At 45.1% G+C, this 19,323-nt stretch overlaps 1 protein-coding gene across 2 annotated transcripts in view; it reads right to left on the bottom strand.

The window, feature by feature from the left end:
- Positions 1–13,222, bottom strand: part of DEF6 (DEF6 guanine nucleotide exchange factor) — a 53,334-nt gene extending 40,112 nt beyond the window's left edge. The window contains exon 1 of one of the 2 annotated variants that reach the window (XM_056844891.1): positions 13,109–13,222. In XM_056844891.1, the coding sequence (XP_056700869.1) occupies positions 13,109–13,204 (96 nt within the window). In that variant the 5' untranslated portion in view covers positions 13,205–13,222. The remainder of the gene's footprint in view (positions 1–13,108) is intronic. The other variant, XM_056844892.1, reaches the window with a different exon arrangement.
- Positions 13,223–19,323: the final 6,101 nt, after the last annotated feature.

The raw sequence follows: 19,323 nt of genomic DNA, 5'->3' as shown, positions 1-19,323 counted from the left end.
GTACCATATGTACATGGACTCTCCGCCTCCCTCGGACTGCTAAGCCGAGGTCCCCGAGTCCGATTGGTCAGGTACGTAGTATGCGCCAGCTCTCTTTCTGCTTGTGGCCATGGATATCCCTCTTCCCATTGAATACTATTACTCTCCTCTTCCAGGCTGCAAAGTTGGCTACTACCATCAACTCATCGTGGGCTTGGAGTTCTGCATTTTAACCATGCTTGTCCATGACAATTGTGGCGGAGGGACTGAAGTTATGTGGCCTCCAATGGCTCTCTCCCCCAACCCAACTGTCCCTCGCAATGACGCCATCACATGAGACTACACCGCGCGTGCTTGCAAGTACAGTGCTCCGCCCTCCTGCATCGAGAACCCCCTGCACAAGCGCTCATCGGCAAAAGGTGGGGGGGAATGGATTGGCGGAGGTGGACTAAGGAAGAGCTGCGCCACCTCCTTCGCTTTGTAGAAATGCGAGATCTGGCATTCAAAATACGGGAGTACCCACGGGAGTTTGCCCTGCAGACCTGTCACCATGGAGGGGTTTGGGTACGGCAGGAGGTCGGCGCAGGAGTGCCTTAACAAGTACAGGCAGCTCTGTGCGGACTTCGAGGCCAACTTTGAACGCCTCCAGGTGCCCAACCCACTCGGACAAGGGGCGTTACTTTTACAACATGATGATCCAGCACTGGGATCCAGCGAGACGCCCCGCCCCACCCACGCGGTCGGGCCCCGAGTCCGCGTGTACAGGTGCATGGTGCGCATGCTCTGTCTAATTGTTGGTGGCCATGTCTTGACCTCTCCCCCCTTGACATGTTTACTCCCCTCATAGCTCTTTTTGGTGAGGAAGCCTTGGTTGAGACCAAGCCATTATTGAATGGGTGGGCGAGTACTCAGAGATATAGGGTCTAATATAAGTAACCTAATAAAAGACATGCTGGATCAGGCCAGGAGTCCATATAGTCCATCATCCTGCCTCTGGAAACTTGCTTAACAGGCGCCTCTAGGACACCCCCAATCAAGAGGACCGATCCAGCATTGTCCTGCCTCTGTTTCTAAAACATGATCGGGGCAAGCATTCGACTAATTGTGTGTGGGTGTTTTCAAACCTCCTGGGGCCTACTGGAGATGTTCTTTCCTTTTGACTACTCAGATCATAACCTCCTCTTTCTCTCCCTCCTGACAGAGGAAGAAAGCGCCGAGGGGAGTGTGCCAACTGCAGCTGCAGGGACAGAGGAAGCTCTGGCCAACCAAAGTCCCCAACCAAACACAGCTAAGCAAACTTCATGATATTGTCGAAGCGGGACTTTTGAAACAAAGGAAATAAATGAAAATAGTCATGGGATAAGTCCTCTTATGGATTGAGAGCTGGCTGAAAAATAGGAAGCAAACAGTAGGAAACAATGGTCAGTTTTCACAATGGCGGGATGTGAGCAGTGGTGTTCCTAAGGGATCTGTGTTGGTACTGGTGCTTTTCAACAATGTTCATCAATGACCTGGAGTTGGGGTTAAACAGTGAAGTGGCCAAGTTTGAGGATGACACCAAATCAGTTAGGTTGGTTAAATCAAAATTGGACTGTGAAGAGCTTCAGAAGGTTCTCTGCATGGTGGAAGAATGTGCATTACAATGGCAAATTAGATTCAAAGTGAGTAACTGTAAAGTGAGGCAAATTGGGGGGGGGGAATCACAACTTCACATAAACACTTATGGGATCTGTGCTTGCAGCGACAGACCAAGAGAGGGATCTTGGGGAGTTAGTGGATAGCTGAATGAAGATGAGAAACCACTGTGCGGCTGCTGTAAAACAGGCAAATTCCAAGCTGGCCATAATTAGACAAGGAATACAGATTGAAACTGCTGATATCATACTGCCATTGTACATATGTTTGGTGAGACCACACTTGGAATACTGTGTGCATTTCTGGTCACCACACCTAAAAAAGTAGATTACAGAGCTTGAAAAGGTGCAGAAAACAGCTGCCAAAATGATTAGGGGACTAGAGCAACTGTCCACGGTGGAGCGTTTAGGACGCTTAGGGCTGTGTAGCTTTGACAGAAGGCGGCTAAGGGGAGATATGACAGAGGTCTGGATAATTGTGTATTGTGTACAGATAGTGGGCAGGGAGAAGTTGTTCTCCCTCTCACATAATGCTAGAACACGGGGTCATCTGCTAAAGCTGGAGACAGAGATTATAAACAGATAAAAGGAAATATTTCTTCACACAACGCATAGTTAAATTGTGGAACTCCCTGCCCCAGGATGTGGTGAAGGCTGCCAGCTTGGAGGGGGTGGAAGGGGGGAGTGGACATATTCATTGCGGAAAGGGGTATTCATGGCTGTTAGTTAGAATTGATAGTAGTCATGCTGCATACCTACTCTCTCTGGTATCAGAGGCGCATGCCTATTATTTTGGGTGCGGTGGAACACAGGCAGGATGGTGCTGCTGCAGTCGTCTTGTTTGTGGCTTCCTAGAGGCACCTGTTTGCCCACTGTGTAAACAGACTGCTGGACTTGATGGGCCTTGGTCTGATCCAGCAGGGCCTTTTGTATGTTCCTATGTTATTATGGTTTTTTTATATAATTTTGGCAAGCCTGGAGTTATCCACATTTACAGCAGCCGCAGACAGTGTTGAAATCTTCACTGAGGTATCCGCCACCACCAACACAACATGTGATTGAATGCCCCAATTTGCATTACCTGTGCTATTTTGGAATGCAAGCACACAATTTTCACTGGCTACAAAAGATTTGGCCAGGCTGTGACCTAACAGGGATTAATATCAAACCTTTGAGGGCTCTATACAGAAAACAAGTCCCCTTGCAAAGGCACTTTGGTGTAATGTTACTTTGTGTTTGTAGCATGTGGGAACGAGGACGGAAGCTCAGTCAAAGCTGCCTTTCAGGCAACATCCTTTTCCCTAATTGGGGGCCATAAAGACCCATTTGTTTCCCAGGTGACAAATCTGTGGAGGCGCCATCATGACTTGCTTTTGCATTTGCTGCAGAGATGGTGTGTAAATAGCAAAGTTGTTGTTCAGATGCTAAAGAATTGAACCCACAGTGAGGTCGGCTTCAGTGGGTTGGCGCAAGGTTAAAATGAGTAACAAGTCTCCTTGGGATACTTGGGAAAATTGGGGGTGAAAGTTCTGGGAACCCTCCCCATTAAGTGACAGATCTATTGGGCTAGTCACATTTCTCTCTGAACTCTCTCAGCACCGGGTGTCTCTTTTGTGGAAGGGAATGTGATTGTCTGGTCTGAGTAACCGTGCAAAACTGTTTTTTTCCTTGTAACCCATAGAAAAGATTGGATCTCATGTCTGTTTGGTGTTTGGCCTTTCTTTTTCTATAGGTTCAAACAATCCCTCCCTAGCGCCACAACATTCCCTGCTTGGCCCCCCACACACACACCAGATCAGCCATTGCACATATCACCTGACACAGAATGCATGAGAACCCCATGTTCCTTTTTGGCTTTAACATCAATTGTGATACAACCAATGCTCCCATACTTTAGCTGATATTTTGGTAACATCACCTCCACAAACGGAAGTGACCTGCACAACACCGTCCCGGTATGAAGAGTGGGGAGGTGACTTTAGTAGGAGGTTTAATAAAACAATGGAGAAGATGCATTGCTTGTGGCCACCAGGCCTTTTCATCCCATGAGACTGGCCTCACGACTCCCTCATCCACTAGCAGACAGAGCTATACATGACATTGTCTGTTCCCTTATTGAGGCCGTTCCCCTCTCCTGTCTGCACACTCTCTCTGGCAAGGGGAGGCGGAGGGCCCGGCGGGCTGGCCGGGACGCCCCTGGGGTGGGTGGGCGAGGGCAGCCTTCCCACTCGGCAGCAGCCCGTCGCTTTCCACCGCAGGGCTGGGGAGGGCTCATCTCAGAGGCTCGGCTCGGCTGTGGCCCTTGGAGCCCAGGCCGGGCCGGCGGCAGGGAGCGCTGACAGCTCAATCACGCTGTCAATCGGACCAGTCAATCAAAGCGGCATGGGGCATCGAGGAAGAGCTTCGCTGCCCACCCCTGTCTCCACACACGCGTCCTCTACCCCCTTCTCTTTAATTTCCCCAAAAGACAGCCCCGTTCCCCAGTTTTCAACACGTTCCTCGTTCTCTGCCCAGTTCCTCCGCAACTCAAGGCTGCCCAGGGCTGCCGCCCTGGTAGCTGCCTCTCCTCTCCATACAATCCCCCCCAACAGTCCCCGCCTGAAACCCGGAGGCTCCCTTCCTCCCAATGTGTGTTATGCCTGGGAGGTTTCGCCTTGGATTTGCCGCACTCTAGATGCACATTTCCCCCATCCGAATTCTCAAAACCCTGCATGGGGAGCTTACTGTTGAGTTTTGAGAATTTGGATGGGGAAAATGTGCATCTGGAATTGTGCAAACCCAAGGCAAAACCTCCCATGCATCAATGGCCAAGGAGCCCCAGACCTCCTCCTCCTCCCCCCACCCGGGAAGGGGGGGAACTCCCACCCAGCCTCCCTCTGCGATCCCCCCACTCTTCCTCAACTCGGCGCCCTCCGGCCTGCCTTTCCAGCCAGCCCCCAGGGTTCCCGAGCAGCTGGGGATGGCCCGGCTGGCCGGTGACCCGCAGCGGCTCCCTCGCTCGACTTGCTCCCGATGCCCGGGCGGAGAAGCCGCCGCCAGAGAGACTTCTGGCCCTTTTCTGCGCCAGCCCAACCAGAAAGCGGATCCACTCCGAAAGGATGAGGGCTGCCGCTTGGGGAGGATTAAGCCTTCTGTTTCCAGGAACCGAGAAAAAATGGCGATGGGGGGCTGGGGAAACGGGCCAGCAGAAGAGACGGAGGCCGCGGCTTTCCCTCTCCCGCCGCCCAGAGGCCTGGGGCATCGAGGAAGAGCTTCACTGCCCACCCCCGTCTCCACACACGTGTCCTCTACCCACTTCTCTAGATGCAAACTTTCCCCATCCGAATTCTCAAAACTCAACAATAAGCCCCCCTCTTCCAACACAAACCACATTCATGGCTGCGAGCTGCAAAACCCCTCCGCCATTGGCTAAGAGGGGGCATGTGACCTGACCGCTGGATGTGATTGGCTCGAATCCACCAGCAATCAAGCGGGACTTTTGAAACAAAGGAAATAAATAAAAATAGTCACCCAACTGACCAATCCCTACGCTGTGTAGCGCGGTCAGAACACTGAGCAAGGAAGCGACACCTGCTGGCAACAAAAGGGGCGGTGTTTTCAACCAAGCACGAAACCCCCCCTAGCCAATCGGCGTTCTTGGGGGACGGGAAATAGCCGTCATGGGCAGGGGCAAATGAACCAAAGCAAACAATTCTTCATGGAGCTCCGAGCCAAAAAAAGCGCACCAACAGGAAAAAACGGCTCAAAAGTGTTTTTTGTCGCTAAATTCGGGAAAATCCGGAGCAGCCATGAATAATCAAAAATTTGCGCCGACGCAAATCAGACGATAAACCGCAACAAAGCTCCATGAAAAATCACCCTTTATCAAATCCTCTCTTAATTTACTCCCTCCACCTTGCACTTTAATAGTCCCAGTTTCTATTTATATTTTTCAGTGCTTCTGATTTTTGCAGTTTCCAGGACACCTTGTTTCAACACCTTTCATTTCATGAAAACGAAATTCTCCTTTCAAGTTCTGCTTGGTCTTGAGGGGCACTGCTGATAAGATTGTATGAGTTTGAATGCTTCTGAAAAGGTAACAAACTTCCTTCGCCAGCAGTTATAGCCAATACCACATCTCTCTATTGCTAGAATGTGGACATAAATCTTTCCCCTTTTCCTATGCTCCTCTTTTATCCTCCTCTTAATCTAAATTTATCTAAATCTGGGTTTATAATGGTTGTTCATTTTTTTATTTTGTTATGGGCTTTTTAGTATGAATTTTAGGTTTTTATACAAAAACACACAATATATACAGAAAAGATTACATAAACAAAATAATGACCCTACTTGGTGAGAAAACATCACTTAGCCAAAATTGGACTCCAAAGCAACTCTATCTGTTGAAAATATTTCCCGTTCCTCAGTACTGTCAATCTGATCAACTGATGCGTCCCTAAACTTTTTTGAGCCCATTCATAAATGGTTGGTGCGAAAGTTTGCTTCCAATGTCTTGCAAATACAATTCTAGCAGCTGTGATAAGATGTAACACAACAGAACAAAAGTTGTTGGAAACCTTTGGTATATAACTAAGCAAAAAGCCTCAATTGTTAAAGATAAATCAGAACCAAAGCCATCTTGTATTACATCAAGACATGACTGCCCATAGTTTTTTGCTCAAACACATTTCCTACTACGTATGATGAAAATCAACTCTAGGAAGGTTACAATAAAAACAACTATCCAGTAAATTCTTATAGATTTTCACTAGTTTATGCAGAGATAGATACCATTGATATAACATTAACCTAGAGCCATATCTTAGTATGCAACTCTACATTTCACATGGAATAGTACCTAGATCTTTTCCTCATCTACTTTGTAAATGTTATTTATTTGTCAAATCAACCTTAGAAAGAACATTTACTATCTTTGCAATCAAACGACTTTAATCACCTATAATAGTTTTTTCCAGCTTCGAGCGTTTTCTTATATAGGCCAACACACAATTTTTTTGTTCATTTTTCAAAATGATTTTCATGTTACATGATTTTATCATGTTTTATTTTTATAAGCCATTTTGAGCAGGTTCTCTGGAGAGATGTGTGTATATCTATATATATGGTACAGGATATTGTACTATTTATCTATTGCACTGTTTATTGTTTATTTTTTGTGACTTATACTGCTTTTACTGCATTGTTTTCTACTTTTGTAATTCCATTTTTTGAACTTTTTATGACATATCCTATCCAAAAAAAATTTGGCATTGTTTCTAATTTTTGTAATCTTAGTTCTATTACATTGTTTATTGAATGCATCATGCAATTTGACTAAGTTGTGTTACACTATGTAATAATCTACCTTGAGTCTCAGAGAGAAAGGCTAGCTACGTTTAAAGGAAACAAATACATACATTTTATAAATTAAAAAAAGTCTGGTCTTCACAGATTTGTCCATCAGATTTCCTCTACACACATATAGCAGACAACTCAGGGGCAGGATCTCTTATGTGCCTTAAGCTCTGGGATCATACAGAAGATTCTGGATGCTCTAAAACTCACTGCTATATGAGGCTCCCTATCTGGTCTTCCCCATGAGTCAGGGGGAATGCTTCTCTCTATCATCATGAGCTATGGAGCAGGCAGAAACAGCAGAAGATACTGGCTCTGCCTGTTCCAAAGTTCAGAGAAGTATGACAGACTTCTGCTTCCCCTCCCCACAAGTGTTTAAGCATGCACAGTGGACTTAAGGGAAGAGAAAGAGCAATGGCGAGCCCAAATAATGGCTGGCTACTGAGCTAAACTCAAACATGCAAACTCCTGCTCCTAACAAAAGGTACTATTAAGAAAACTCTCTAAGAACTACAAAGCGGCCACAACAATGTTTCTTCTGTATTCTTACCCCCCCCCCCTTCGTAACTGCACAAAATGCATAATGGATTATGATCAACAGTAGGAGGGAATATGGCTTGAGGTTAAAAAATAGAACTAGAAATGCCTGAACAGATCATTTGACTCCTACCTAGTCTCCAAAAAAACATCAGTTAACTTAAACCAATTTTAAAGCAAAGTTAATTAAAGAAGTGAAAATTATTAATGGACTTCTGCTGGGTAAAACATGGCTGCACTTGCCTCTAACTGTTGTTCATCAAGTAGTCACCTGTGCAGTTGACTACACATGAGTTCTGTGCACAGGTAGGCCAGCTGCAAAGAGTTTTAGAAAGCTCCTAGCAAAAACAGGGTGCTCCTTCCCACTAGCCAGTTTCCTGTCCTTTTCGCATGAAAAGGATGGGGAAGGAGGGCACTTCCCTCAGGTCTCTGAAGCTGCCACTGGAGAGAGAGAGAGAGCTTGTCAAAATGTATAACTATAAGAGAGCTCACAGAGAGGCCAGAGGGAGAGAAGCGTGACTTACTGAAATTCGCTTTTTAAGCGGAAAGCTTTTACAGTTTATAGATTTTAAAGAATGTGTGCCAGAGCGTCCCTGGTGTCTGCTCTCACTAACCAGTCATCAAGGTAGAAGACGACGACAAAGAAGAGTTGTTTTTTAAATGCCGACTTTCTCTACCACTTAAGGCAGAATCAAACCGGCTTACAATCGCCTTCCCTTCCCCTCCCCACAACAGACACCCTGTGAGGTGGGTGAGGCTGAGAGAGCATGACTTGCCCAAGGTCACCCAGCTGGCTTCATGTGTAGGAGTGGGGAAACAAATCCAATTCACCAGATTAGCATCCACCACTCATGTGGAAGAGTGGGGAATCAAACCCGATTCTCCAGATCAGAGTCCACCGTTCCAGACCACCGCTCTTAACCACTAAACCACGCTGGCTCTCTCATAGTAGGCAAGATGTGCCAAAGACTTTGTGGGGAAAATTTGAAGGAAGTGAAACAGATGGTATTATACAGGTTAGACCAGGAGCCTTACATTTACAACTTGTAAAAACTCCCGGATTTGAGAGAAAATAGGAATCTCAAGAAAAGTGTCTTGTTGCAACATGCAAAGTATAAGGAGGAGACAGGGGAGAACCTCCACACCTATAAAAATTCCCCTTACTTAACAGTACAGGAAACCACAAATGAAGTTGCATCTTCTGTTTAAATGTATAATTTATTCAAACCTCAGCTTTGAATCTGCAATGCAGAACAATCCTGGTAAAAAGCAGGTAAGGAACAGGCTTAACAAGCCATCACTGGTAAAATGAGAGAAGCTGGAACTCTAGCCTGCCTGGAAGCCAGGTGCTTCGACCTTGAAGCTCTGCTCACTAACTTTTGAGTTGGCTGTGATGTAGGCAAGGCATTCTATACATGCACAGAAGCCTTCTATAATTATTATATCCTATGTCCTTGGGCTGAGCTTTGACAATGAAGTCCAGCTGAGAAGCACAGGAGACAGGCTCACCACGAAAACAGAATGCACAGGTAAAGGCAAGCATCCTTCACTCGGCTGTATTCCCAAGATTGCCCTAGGAAACCCCATTTACATTAGTCATACAAACAAGAGTTGGTTTTTATATGCTGACTTTCTCTACCACTTAAGGAAGAATCAAACCAGCTTACAACCATCTTTCCTTCCCCTCCCCACAACTGGCAACCTGTGAGGTAGGTGGGGTTGAGAGAGCTCTAAGAGAGCTGTGAATAGCCCAAGGTCACCCAGCTGGCTTCATGTGTAGGACTGGGGAAACCAACCCAGTTCACCAGATTAGCACCCACTGCTCATGTGGAGGAGTGGGGAATCAAACCCAGTTCTCCAGATTAGAGTCCACCACTCCAAACCACCGCTCTTAACCACTATATCACGCTGGTGTGTGAAAATGTTGTTTGGATCAGACCAAAGACTCCCTAGTCCAGAACCTGGTCTCCAGCTGCGGCCAGCCAGAAGTTTCTGCAACGCTCACAAGCAGAGCAAGAGGAACGTAAGCATTTCTCCTTCATCCATGAAACCATCAGAGGTCCGCTGCTGCTGAACATGAGTTACATTACAGCTAATGTGGCCAATGGCTTATGTGAGATGAAAGGCTATCTTGGCGGCCTGGTTTGGCAACAAAGTAAAACAACAATAGCAAAAAACTACCCAAACTACTAGACATAATCACATACTGCGGCAATGAGTTCCATCTTATCCAACAATGGTCAAGTAAAAGGTGCTATTTTAACTGCAGCAATGCAACCCACTCATTTGCACCTCCAACGCAAAGACTCTTATAGGACCCAAGGTGAAAACAAAGTTTCCATTTTGACCCCCCAAGTCACATTTGCTCTGCAGGGTGTACATGATATCTCCACCCCTTGACTTCTAAGCTTTTTAAGCCAGGAGCTAAACGTTTTGACTGTTGGCACTGGTCTTAAAACCAGATGAATAACCCTAACACCAGACGTTTCCAGAGAGGTGAGAGCCGTGCGCAGCCAACAGGAAGAAAAACCTGCTTGCTGACACCAGAACAACGCATTTCGGCATACCCACAGGAAGCTTATCTGCAAGGCCCACTGCAGCTTTACAACCATAATTCAGAACAAAAGCACCGCAGGGGCCCTACATACACGTACAGGCATGAGAACATGCTTAGAATTGCCACTTTTTTTCCAGCCAGGGCTGCATATGCACAGCAAACAGAAATCCAACTGGGCATCCTCACACCACATGACCTATTGAATGTCTGCCCATCCAAAAAAGGTGCTGGAACTCTATCAGAGAAAGCTAGCAATCTTGCAAAAATGATTAGTGGTTAAAGTGGTATTTTTTCTTGTTTGTTATCATGTGACAATTCTCTCCGTCTACTCTACCATTACACACATTAATATCACCAGTTGCAATTAAGGCCCTGCAGCTTAGTATATATGGGGCTATAGTGTTACTTTACAGCTATCAGATGTCATTTCTTCCAAAACACTATCCCTGATTTATTTATACATTCAGAAAATTTATATGCCACCTCAATGCTGACCACAACTAAAACAACATAACAAAAATAAAGAAGCCTTTAAAAACAGCATAACAGAAACACTGAACCACCTAAAATGATATTCATGGGACTGTCCTCAGGCTAGAAGAAAACTACAGAACAGCTAAAAAAGATGCAGCCCCCTCAGTTAAAAGCCTGGGTCAAAAGGGATGTTCTGGCCTAGTGCCTGAGGAAAGAAAGATAGGCACCAGGTGAGCCTCAAGGGGGAAGGCATTCCAAAGGCAAGGTGCCACCATTGAAAAAGCCCTGCCCCTTATCACCACACACCTCTGCAGACAGGAGCACAGAGAGAAGGACTTGAGAAGAGAACTTTAGCAGATGGACTGGACAGACATAAATAGTCATTTAAAATATTTAAATAGCCATCCATGGCATGTAATAGATATTACTTGTTTCAGAAAACACAGCTCCAAAGTGACTGAGATTTTTTATTATTACCAGGATTAAGAAAATAAGAGCAGACCTATGAAACTGGCAGGAAAACTTACCCACATCTACAAAAATGGCACCTCTGCTTTCAAATATGAATAACAGTCTTTGAGACCAAGAAGTAGAAGTTGCTAACACAAGCACATAACACTTTTGCTGTGTTTGCTGTCAGCAAGATTCCACAAAGAAACAATGATGTAATTGCTAGGATAGCTCAGTGCTGTTTGTTTTCCTCTTCTCTTTGCTATGTCTCCGCAAGGCCAGCCTGCAAAAGTTGAGAGACTTTGGGGCCCTCAGAACAACTCTTTTTTTCATATTACCTGTTTAAAATGGATTATTCAAGACTTTATGCCAAGTGTAACCTGGGGCTGCTGGAAACAAGTTTTAAAATTCTGTTCCCAGGCCTGATTTTTTTGTTTCCCCAGCACTGGAACCCCGGAACAAACTACCATACTGGAGAGATGACTGCAGACATTCTGGAGCGCAGGACCAAGTCTTCTGGGGCTCCAGCCCAGTTACAATCTGAGAGGAAGCAGCTGAAGCAATTATTTTTTACTCCTATGCAACACATCCTCAAGCCTTAATGCAAAATGTAACTGTCTCTTTAATGGTTAATTCTTACATGTGACTGCACCATTTAAAATTAAGGGCAGTATCTTTGGTAAATTGCCAACGCAGAGAATGTTAATAACAGCCAGCGTGTGAGTATGATGTTCTATCTTCTCTCTATTTTCTCCCTTGTTTAAGCCAATTGCTAGCATATTTATATTAATTATTATTTGTTAATTAGCATTATGTACTAATTTATGATATAGTGATTCCTGAAGAAGGCATTAATTGCTGAAACAGAAAGATCACCGGGCTTCTGTTGAGAACAACTGCACTACTGAATTGCTACTCTCAAGAAGCATATCTGTGGAAGAAAGGGAGGTTGGCACCCCCTTTCATGGACTTACCTATAATACTGCTATTTGTTTGTAACAAGGCATAGTCCTCTCTTTGGTGTTACTTTTAAGGCAATAATCAACAATACATGTTTTTGCCTATATACTATCAGTGGTGGATATGTTATTAAATACCACTACTTTATAATCATTGTGTCTAGCTTGTGAAGTGCTGTTTCTAGTTTAATGCAAGGCCAGGCAAGATTTCCAAAGAAGTTATAAAACAGGATATTTGCATAACGTCATTAGGGTGTAAAATTTCGCAAGAACCGTTTTACAAAAACCAAGACCTTCTGCAGCAGCGTGGGAGTTCTCCAAGGACAGCTGCCTTTACATTCACCTGGCATCATTCAAAGGGAGTGGATGATGCTCCAGCGGTTCAACCGCTGCCTTATTTTAAACGCTGGGAAGGATCACAACCTTAAATGCATATGCCTGGACGGATTTCACAACCCGCCAAACTATCTGCTATCATCTGTGCCCTGCTAGCATCTCTGCCCTACTTTCCTAGCACACATTTCCATCTCATCTTCCACCACTCACATGATGATGGAACAAGTCCCAGCCCTGGATCTCAACTGTTACTTTCACGCACCGCCTCTGCTGCTACTTTACAAGTCACAACGCAGGACGGCTTATTTCAGATCTCATCGGCGCCTGATCTTTCAGACCCAAAAGAACGGATCGCACCCGAAGAAAGGGAGGTGGAAAGGAACCAAACAGTCCCTCCTCCCAAAGGTTTGAAGGCAGCTTCTGAAATCAGTACAAATCAGTTTGGGCTCAACGGTTTTGCAACCGGTGTATTTACAAAAGGCTGCTCCCTTGGAAGGGGAGAGGAAATACAACAGGAAGGAGAGGTCGTGCCTAGTCATTTCCCCAGCCCCCCAGGTGTTTAAACCCCAATGCAATGGGGCGCAGGCACATCAAAGCAGCAGAGGATTTAATTCCAAAGTGTTGGTTCTGCTGGGGGGGGGGGGGAGATCTCTAGGGCTTTGAAACCTATTCGGGAGGAAAGCAGTCGACCATCCCTGCAACTGCTTCCAACTGGCCGCGTGCCAAGTTCGCGCCTGCAAAGCCCTCCTGGGCACGAAGGGCGAGCCCTCGAGCCGCGGGAAGCCGCCGCTGCCCTCTCTCCCTGCCTACAGCCGCCGCCTCCTTCCTTCCTTCCTTCCCGCACTTACTTTCAGCTGCGACTTGGACACTTTGCCGCTTCTCTCCGCGTCCAGGGCCGTGAAGGCGTACCAGATGGATTTTAACAGCTCTGCTCGCAGCTCCATGACTCGAGGGCGCCGATGCCCGAGCCCGGCTCGCCGCGCCAGGAGGGACCGTCCGCCGCTCGCCCGCCCGCCCAGGAAACACGCCGCGGCTCGCCTGGGCTGGCAGCCGGGGGAGACGGAGCGAGCGCTGGAGTCGCTGCGCCCCCTGGCGGCCCGACGCTCCCGAGCGCCTGCTCCGCCCGGCTCTTCTTGGCTCGAAAAGGGGATCGACGCGCTAGCCCGAGGCAACTACAGATTTAGGACCTCGAGTCAGGAGAGGCCTCCAAAGATCAGTGTTCGAATTAAAAGTTTTGGGGTGGTTTTTTTGTTTGTTTGTTTTTGCTAATGCTATGAGGCCTCTCATAGCATTCCAACAGAATATGGAGAAACGGAATGGTTTCCAATTGGCAAAGGTGTCAGACAAGGATGTATTTTATCTCCCTATCTCTTCAATCTATATGCAGAACATATAATTAGGAAAGCTGGATTAGATTTAGATGAAGGTGGAGTGAAAATTGGAGGGAGGAACATTAATAATTTGAGATATGCTGATGACACTACATTATTGGCAGAAAATAGTGAAGATTTGAAACAACTATTGCTGAAAGTTAAAAGAGAAAGTGCCAAAGCAGGACTACAGCTGAACATCAAGAAAACAAAAGTAATGACTACAGGAGAATTACACAACTTTAAGGTTGACAATGAGGAAATTGAAATTGTTCAAGACTTTCTATTCCTTGGCTCCACCATCAACCAAAAGGGAGACTGCAGCCAAGAAATTAGAAGGAGATTGAGACTGGGAAGGGCAGCCATGAAGGAGCTAGAAAAGATTTTGAAGTGTAAGGATGTGACTCTGGCCACCAAGACTAGATTAATTCATGCCATCATATTCCCTATTACTATGTATGGGTGTGAAAGCTGGACAGTGAAGAAAGCTGATAGGAAGAAAGTAGATTCCTTTGAAATGTGGTGTTGGAGAAGAGTGTTACGGATTCCGTGGACTGCCAAAAAAACAAATCAGTGGGTTATAGATCAAATCAAGCCTGAACTGACCCTAGAAGCTAAAATGACTAAACTGTTGTATTTTGGTCACGTCATGAGACGACAAGAGTCACTGGAAAAGACCGTCATGATAGGAAAAGTTGAGGGCAGCAGGAAAAGAGGAAGACCCAACAAGAGATGGATTGACTCAATAAAGGAAGCCACAGCCTTCAATTTGCAAGATCTGAGCAAGGCTGTCAAAGATAGGACATTTTGGAGGACTTTCATTCATAGGGTCGCCATGAGTCGGAAGCGACTTGACGGCACTTAACACACACACACATGAGGCCTCTTGGGCTTCAGTAATGTATGTCTTCATCTGGCCTTAATTCACAGTGGGTAGCCGTGTTCGTCTGTCTGCAGTAGTAGAAAAGGGCAAGAGTCCAGGAGCACCTTAAAGACTAACAAGAATATTTTCTGGTAGGGTGTGAGCTTTCGTGAGCCACAGCTGTGGCTCACGAAAGCTCACACCCTACCAGAAAATATTCTTGTTAGTCTTTAAGGTGCTCCTGGACTCTTGCCCTTTTCTTAATCTGGCCTTATCTACCTAGAACACTGGTTCCCAACCAGGGTTCCGTGGATCCCCAGGGGTCCGCGAGAACTAAATTAAGGTCCGCGAAACAAAGTTATAAACCCATAATAAATTAATATTTTCAATTAAAAGTTCTCTATTATAAAAATATATATTCAAATATTATTCTAAGCTTAATGTTTAACTAACAGTTATGATTAAAGTTTATTTTCAAATTCTTGGAATTTTTATTTTGAACCTTGGGGTCCCTGCACTGAACAAAAAAGTCCTAGTGGTCCCTGGTCAAAAAAAAGGTTGGGAACCACTGACCTGGAAGGATGAGAAAATAATACGAGTGATTAGACTTCCAGTACCTGCTCAATTTATATTAAGTCCAACAAGAATTGGATCAAAGGATATGATAGGGGAGGGAGAGGGGAAATTGTTGGAAAACTGACGTTTTTACTGTATTTTAATTGAATTTTTATTGTATTCCTTCTGACTTTTTATTGATTTTTGTCACAAATGACTAACATTTAATTACTAACATTTTATTTTTAATCAGTTCCAATCCAGAATGGCTTTAGAAACACATGTGCTCAAAGCTCCCTGTCATGAAATATGCACATATGATGTAGGGTTGCCAGGTCCCTCTTCACCACTGGCAGGAGGTTTTTGGGGCTGAGCCAGAGGAGGTTTGGAGAGGAGAGAGACTTCAATGCCATAGAGTCCAATTGCCAAAGCAGCCATTTTCTCCAGGTGAACTGATCTCTATCGGCTGGAGATCAGTTGTAATAGTGGGAGATCTCCAGCTAGTACCTGGAAGTTGGCAACCCTAACATGAAGGACACTGGTTTCCAGTGCGGTATATATGATGATTTCAGTTGTACTTTATAAGAAAAAAGCCACACTCCAGTTAAACAGGAAGGAAAACGGTTATGTTTAGATTCAAACCGAAAGGAAAACCACCACTTTTGAATTTTACCTTCACAAACATAAATGTTGGCAGACAACCAGTTCATCTGTGCAGCCCTTCAAAAACCTCAGCTCAGTTTCTCCTTCTGCCCATTGTGTTTGCAAATTGGATGCTGCAGTTGAAGCCGTGCAAATTAACGTGTGCATGTCTTCTCAGAGATAAAAAATTATTTTATTCTATTTTAATTAAAATTCTGTTTTGTATATATAATTTTGTTTCGCCTAAAAGCCTGAGATGTAAACACACCTGTTATTTTTATTAAATAATGCATAACACATACAAAGATACGCATGCCTGGTAGGACTGCAGCCTGAGTTTGACACCATTTGAAACTTGCAGCCATACATGCCACTGACTTTAGGAAATATCCCATTCTGCCCTTTAGCAATCACATCAATGGCTTGAAAGGGAAAAACAGTTTCCCAGCAATCCTACATAGCAAGCTGCCATTAAAGCAGGGGTGGGGAAACTTTTTTCTGCCAAGGGCCATTTGGATATTTATAACATCATTTGCGGGCCATACAAAATTATCAACTTAAAAATTCGCCAACCAATATGTTTCTCCACGGCCTGGGTGGGAAAGGGTTAACACAGTTTCTTGGGCGGTCCTAGCAGCTCCATAGCTAACGACCCTTCTGCAAGGGGGGAAAAAGGTTCCTTTTCTTGGCAAAACAAACTCACATCTGCCTTGAATAGCAGCTATTCCTGTCCGCGGGAGGGGGCGGATCACCAGTCTTAGATCCTTCTGAGCTAGAGATCTGCCAGGACCCATGAAGGGCCAGACCAAATGACTTCGCGGGCCTTAAACGGTCCCCGGGCCTGATGTTCCCCACCCCCGCATTATTGGAACAGGAGCAGGCAGGGCCAACCCAACAGTAGTAACCTCACTGTGACCACAACAGGAAGTCTTCTGCCACTTCCGTTCCTCCGAGCAAAGGAAGCAAGGCAACCATAGGGAGGGGGAGGAGAACCAAGGAAGAGTGTACACCTTTTCTAGTTATCATTTTTTCCTGTAAGACCCATGGCTAGGGTTGCCAGGTCCTGGCAGGAGGTTTTCGGGGCAGGGTTTGAAGAGGGGAGGACTTCAATGCCATAGAGCCCAATTGCCAAAGCAGCTATTTTCGCCAGGTGAACTGATCTCTATCAGCTGGAGATCAGATGTAATAGCAGATCTCCAGCTAGTACCTGGAGGTTGGCAAGCCTACTCTAAAGAAACACTACTGAAACTGGCCAGAAGAATGAAGAACTACGTCAAGGGAAAGGAGTTGTTAGGAAAGATGGAAAACCTGTCAATTTTCATTGTACCAATCTTCACACCATATTCTTTATTGATCTGACTTCATTTATACCTTGCCTTTTTCTCCAACAAGGAACCACAGTGATGATGTATATCATTTTTGTCTTCTCCATTTTATCCTGTAAGGCAAGCAAGGCTGAGAGCAAGTGGCTGGCATAAGGTCACCCAGCAAGCTTCCATGGTTACAGTAGGGATTCAAACCTGGGTCTCCCAGTTCCTTGTCCAACACTCTAACCACTACACATACTGTCTAGCTACAGGTTCTTTCTCCAGAGGATCTGTTAGCATTGGCACACAAGTAGATAAAATATTTTCTCAATTCTTATTATGATTCCATCATCTAGTCGAGTGGCTAAAGCTTACAAACTTTCAAGTGGGTGGTTCTGGAAAAAGTCTTTAGAGCAAAAAGTAAAAAAACAAAAAGTGAGTAAATTTTTACCATTGGAACAGTTTGAAAACAAAATTAATCATCACGGAAGGCGATGTCAATTCATTTGATACTACCCACCCGAGAGAGCTAGTGTCACACAGGTCAAATTTGTAAACACAGCCCCAAGGAACCAATACAATATTTGAGCAGAGCATGCTGGTTGTAAACTAATTCCACAGCTCCCAAAGTAAAATAATACAAAATATTGTCAAAGGCTTTCACGGTCAAAGTTCATTGGTTCTTGTAGGTTATCCGGGCTGTGTAACCGTGGTCTTGATATTTTCTTTCCTGATGTTTCGCCCGCAGCTGTGGCAGGCATCTTCAGAGGAGTAACACTGAAGGAATGTCCTTCAGTGTTACTCCTCTGAAGATGGCTGCCACAGCTGCGGGCGAAATGTCAGGAAAGAAAATACCAAGACCACAGTTACACAGCCCGGATAACCTACAAGAACCAATAAAATAATACAATTGGATGATTCATACAGGTCAGTAGTATGGAAAGTAATATGGAATGTAGGGCAATAAGGCTGCACCACGTCTATTCTTTCTTCTCCTTCCAGGTAAACTCTGGGTTCTTGTCTATTCCATCAGCTGCTCCTCTTTAGTCTGAAAGTTAAAACCCAAAAAGGGGTGAGATGTGAAGGGGAAAAAAAATATTTCAGGCCATGATGCAAATGCTCCTTCTGTGCATCCTATTCTATACAGGATGCAGACATGGGGCACTGAAATAATTATTTAATCTATTTGTACGCTGTCTCTCCAGACCTGCTCAAGGCAGCTCGCAGCAATAAAACAAAGCCAAGCATAAAACACAAATCCTAACAGATTATAATGCAATTTAAATCAATAACAAAAGCAAGCCAGGGCATCTTGGCCTGAAGCATCTTTTTGTCCCCTTATATCAGCTTCCGTCAACCTCCAACCTGACAAAGTGTTCTGGAGAACTCAAAAGCTTGCCCCCACAGCCACAATCTCACCTTTAGCTGAAGAGTGGCTGAATTGGTTCTTGCCACTGCTTTAGCAAAGGAAGCAGCTCCCTGTCCCTGCCCATGAAAAACAAAAGGCGCATCAATTGCAAACTGATCATTCTGCCAGTGATTGCCAGGCTAGGCCCTCTCAGGGCAATGTCATAGTTACACTGTCTTGGATAACTCTGCTGGCCTTCCTCCTCCTGCTGTAGTGCATTATTTGTCTGCATTGTATCTACATTCTACGGGAGGGTAGGTGGCATGATATAGCCCAATCTTGTCAGATCTTGGAAGCTTAGCAGGGTCAGTACATTGAAGGGAGACCTTCAAGGAAGATGCTTCAGAGTAAGGCAATGGCAAACCACCTCTGCATCTCACTTGCATTGAAAGCCCCTTGCTGGGGTCGCCATAAGTCAGCTGTAACTTGATGGCACTTTACACACACACACACACACACACACATCTCCATTGTATATCATGTCAAACATGTTCTGATTGCAGATTTCTGCAATCCTAGTCCTAGTACATTGCTTATCACCGTATTATTGATCATACACAGTATTAATTTATGCTGAGTATCTGCTTTGAGTCTCAGGAAAACAAACTATTTATTTAATTCATTTATACCCCACCTTTCTCCCCAATGGAGACCCAAAGCGGCTTGCAAGGGAGTTGCACAATTTTGGTACTACTGCAAACAAAGCTCTGACCTGAACACCCACTTTATTTCCAAATCGTAGGGCAATACAGAGGAGAGGCTTTGTAGAAGATCCTACTATCTAGATTAGGTTAACATAGGAGCAGGCAGAATTTGAGATATTAAGAGCCCATGGATGTTGTAATATTGGAGGGCTTTAAGAGGGGAGTGGACATATTCATGGAGGAGAGGGGTATTCATGGCTGTTAGTTAGAATGGA

Source organism: Euleptes europaea, chromosome 2 (genome assembly GCF_029931775.1).
Source record: "Euleptes europaea isolate rEulEur1 chromosome 2, rEulEur1.hap1, whole genome shotgun sequence".
In the NCBI taxonomy this organism is placed as follows: domain Eukaryota; kingdom Metazoa; phylum Chordata; class Lepidosauria; order Squamata; family Sphaerodactylidae; genus Euleptes; species Euleptes europaea.
The sequence above is the reverse complement of the archived record's forward strand: the minus strand, read 5'-3'. Positions and strand labels throughout refer to the sequence as shown.